The following is a 2,500-nucleotide window of genomic DNA, read 5'->3' on the forward strand; positions in this document are numbered from 1 at the left end:
ATACTTGACAATTAATCATTAAGTAAATACTAAGAAGTATTGAGTAATGAAAAAGGACCCATTTATTATTATCTCATTTATGACCTTTTTGGAATTCTAACTAACCAGGACATACATCGTGCATGACAATTTTCTAATAGAGAAAACCAGTATTATATTGTCTATGGTTCTAACACTAACAGAACCCTTGATATATCCTATTAGTTTTTTTTACAGAAAAAAGGAACAGGACAGTTATACTACTTAGAAATCGAAGTTACACCAAGAAACCACAAGAATATACTATAACACATTCTACAAAAGAAATATTACTGTCACACTCTACGAACCAAGATATTGTACTACCACACGCTCTACGAACCAAGATATTGTACTACCACACACTCTACGAACCAAATTACCACAAGAAACGTAAGCGTTCCCAACCACCTCTTTCTTAACACAGAAAACAACACCACTGACACACACTACGAACCGAATCGCACTACCGTCACACACTCTAGCAATCGAGCGAAGCCCCTATAGGACCCCTGGGCAAGGACTCTCACTTACCGGCCATCCAGGAAGACCGAGGTCCCCGACAGCCCCTGGGGGACCCTGGGGACCAGGTCGACCTCGCTTGCCCCGCTTACCGCGATCACCCTTTTCTCCCTGCAAAACGTTAGTGGCTGTGAGACCTGCACGCCGGCCACCAAAAGCTGCAAAGCTTGTATATATAAGGAGGGGGGAAGGGGAGGGGAATGGAGGAGGAGGTAGAAAATGGGGAAGGAGGAAGGAGAGGAAAAAGAGGGAAGGAGAAGGGGGAAAAAAGGAGGGGAAGGGAGAGTGAGGGATAATGAGAGAAAAGAAGAGGGGGAGAAGAAAAAGAGGAGGGTAAGGGTGTAGGAGAAGAGGGGAAAAGGGGGGTGGGAGGAAATGTCACAGCAGAGCCACCAGAGGCTTCCCCTGAAGAAGAACCAGAAGAACGTAACCCAAACGTGAATTTCAATCTTATTTTTCGCTTTTACTTGAACGGTCTCTCTCATGTGGAATTACCATATTCAAAAAAAGTGTCTAGGATCGAAAGAATAGTAACAGAAACCCTATGAAAAACTATCAAATCATGATTTTGGACACGCCCCCTTCCCCGTTTTCTATCTCTTTTCTTTGAGTAGCGTTCTTCTGTCGATGCAGTTTTGAATCCAGTCTACGGAGAAGAAGAAACAAATTAATAGGTAGTTTGCGCGTGTCCCTGTCTGGCCCCTCGTTAGTGGCGTTACGTGGCTGGTCGTCCAAGAGCCTGTCCTCCTGTCGATACAACACGTATTTCTCTCAGTATAAGAAATACGGATTGTTATAGAGAAGGCGTGGTCTTTGGGTAGTAATGATTATGATCATGGCTACATAAAAACGAGTTGAATTACCATGATGGCCATAAAAACCGAGTTGGGTGACCATGATGGCCATAAAAACGCGTTGAATGGCCATAAAAAGCAATTGAAAAAACAATAAAACTGCTAATAACAATAATAAAAACATGTTGATTCACTTCGTCCTTAAATTTGTTCACGATTTTGATGGTTTTAAACAAGTGCTGCAATATTATGCATTCTCATGCAATGCTCCCAACGCGACTTCAACAACAGAGCCACGGAGAAGTTGTGGAAGTTGTATTTTGTGGGTCTGCCAGTTCGTTATGGAAAGACGTTAAAATTTGGGTGCTTGTTTAACGTAAAACAGTCCATCTTCAGTCAGTAGGAAGTATAGCATGGTGTCTTTCAATCCTTAAATATATTTGTAAATAAGAATCATACAAGTACCGTGGTCGTCAAGGGAAAAAAAGAATAATCCTAAATCTGTCAATAATCAAGGATGGAATATAAATCTGTTGGATTTTTTGGGGGGTTCAAAATGGAAATTAAAAGTTTCACCAGTTACTCTTCAGAATTTTTAGAATATTATATACTAAAAATAATTTAAGTATAATATATATAAATGTTTATAGTCATGAGATCTTAAACTGAAGTTAGTAAAAATAACCCCCAAGTTTATAATGACATGAAACAATGGCTTTTATTAAATCAATTCTGCATCTAACAATCCCATTATAAGAAACCACCAATCAAAATAAAGAAAATCAACAATGCAAGCTTTAAAATTACATATAATTAATAATTAATCACCATTAAATTTTACGATTTTAGTTCACAAAACCCGAAACAAACATCATACATACGTCTCGACAACCAACCGTGGTCCTTCCGGGGTCCTTACCTTAACCACAGTCACGTTGGTCCCGTCCGGTTGAATGAGTGTTGTCACAGGTCCTGAAGGGCCGGGGAGTCCAGGAGCTCCTCGATCCCCTTTCTCTCCTGGAGAACCTGAAGAGCCTTCTTCACCCTTAGGGCCTGAGACTCCTGGTTCGCCCTTAGGTCCCTAGGAGAGCAGGAGGAAAGCGGGAGGTTGGTTAGAGGTGCGGGGACTGCAAGGCTCGGGGTGGTAGTGTTAGAGCCGTGTGGGT

The 2,500-nt window shown here is 41.4% G+C and overlaps 1 protein-coding gene across 1 annotated transcript in view; it reads right to left on the bottom strand.

The window, feature by feature from the left end:
- LOC122252167 (uncharacterized) overlaps nt 1-2,500 on the bottom strand; it is a 282,728-nt gene that overhangs the window by 15,151 nt on the left and 265,077 nt on the right. Inside the window, exons 22-23 of the mRNA XM_086546406.1 lie at nt 2,254-2,415; nt 553-651 (exon numbers count right to left, since the gene is read on the bottom strand). Of these exons, the coding sequence (XP_086402532.1) occupies nt 553-651; nt 2,254-2,415 (261 nt within the window). The remainder of the gene's footprint in view (nt 1-552; nt 652-2,253; nt 2,416-2,500) is intronic.

The sequence above is a fragment of the Penaeus japonicus genome, unplaced genomic scaffold (assembly GCF_977035675.1).
Source record: "Penaeus japonicus unplaced genomic scaffold, GWHDUDI00000001_assembly GWHDUDI00000018, whole genome shotgun sequence".
Lineage (NCBI taxonomy): Eukaryota > Metazoa > Arthropoda > Malacostraca > Decapoda > Penaeidae > Penaeus > Penaeus japonicus.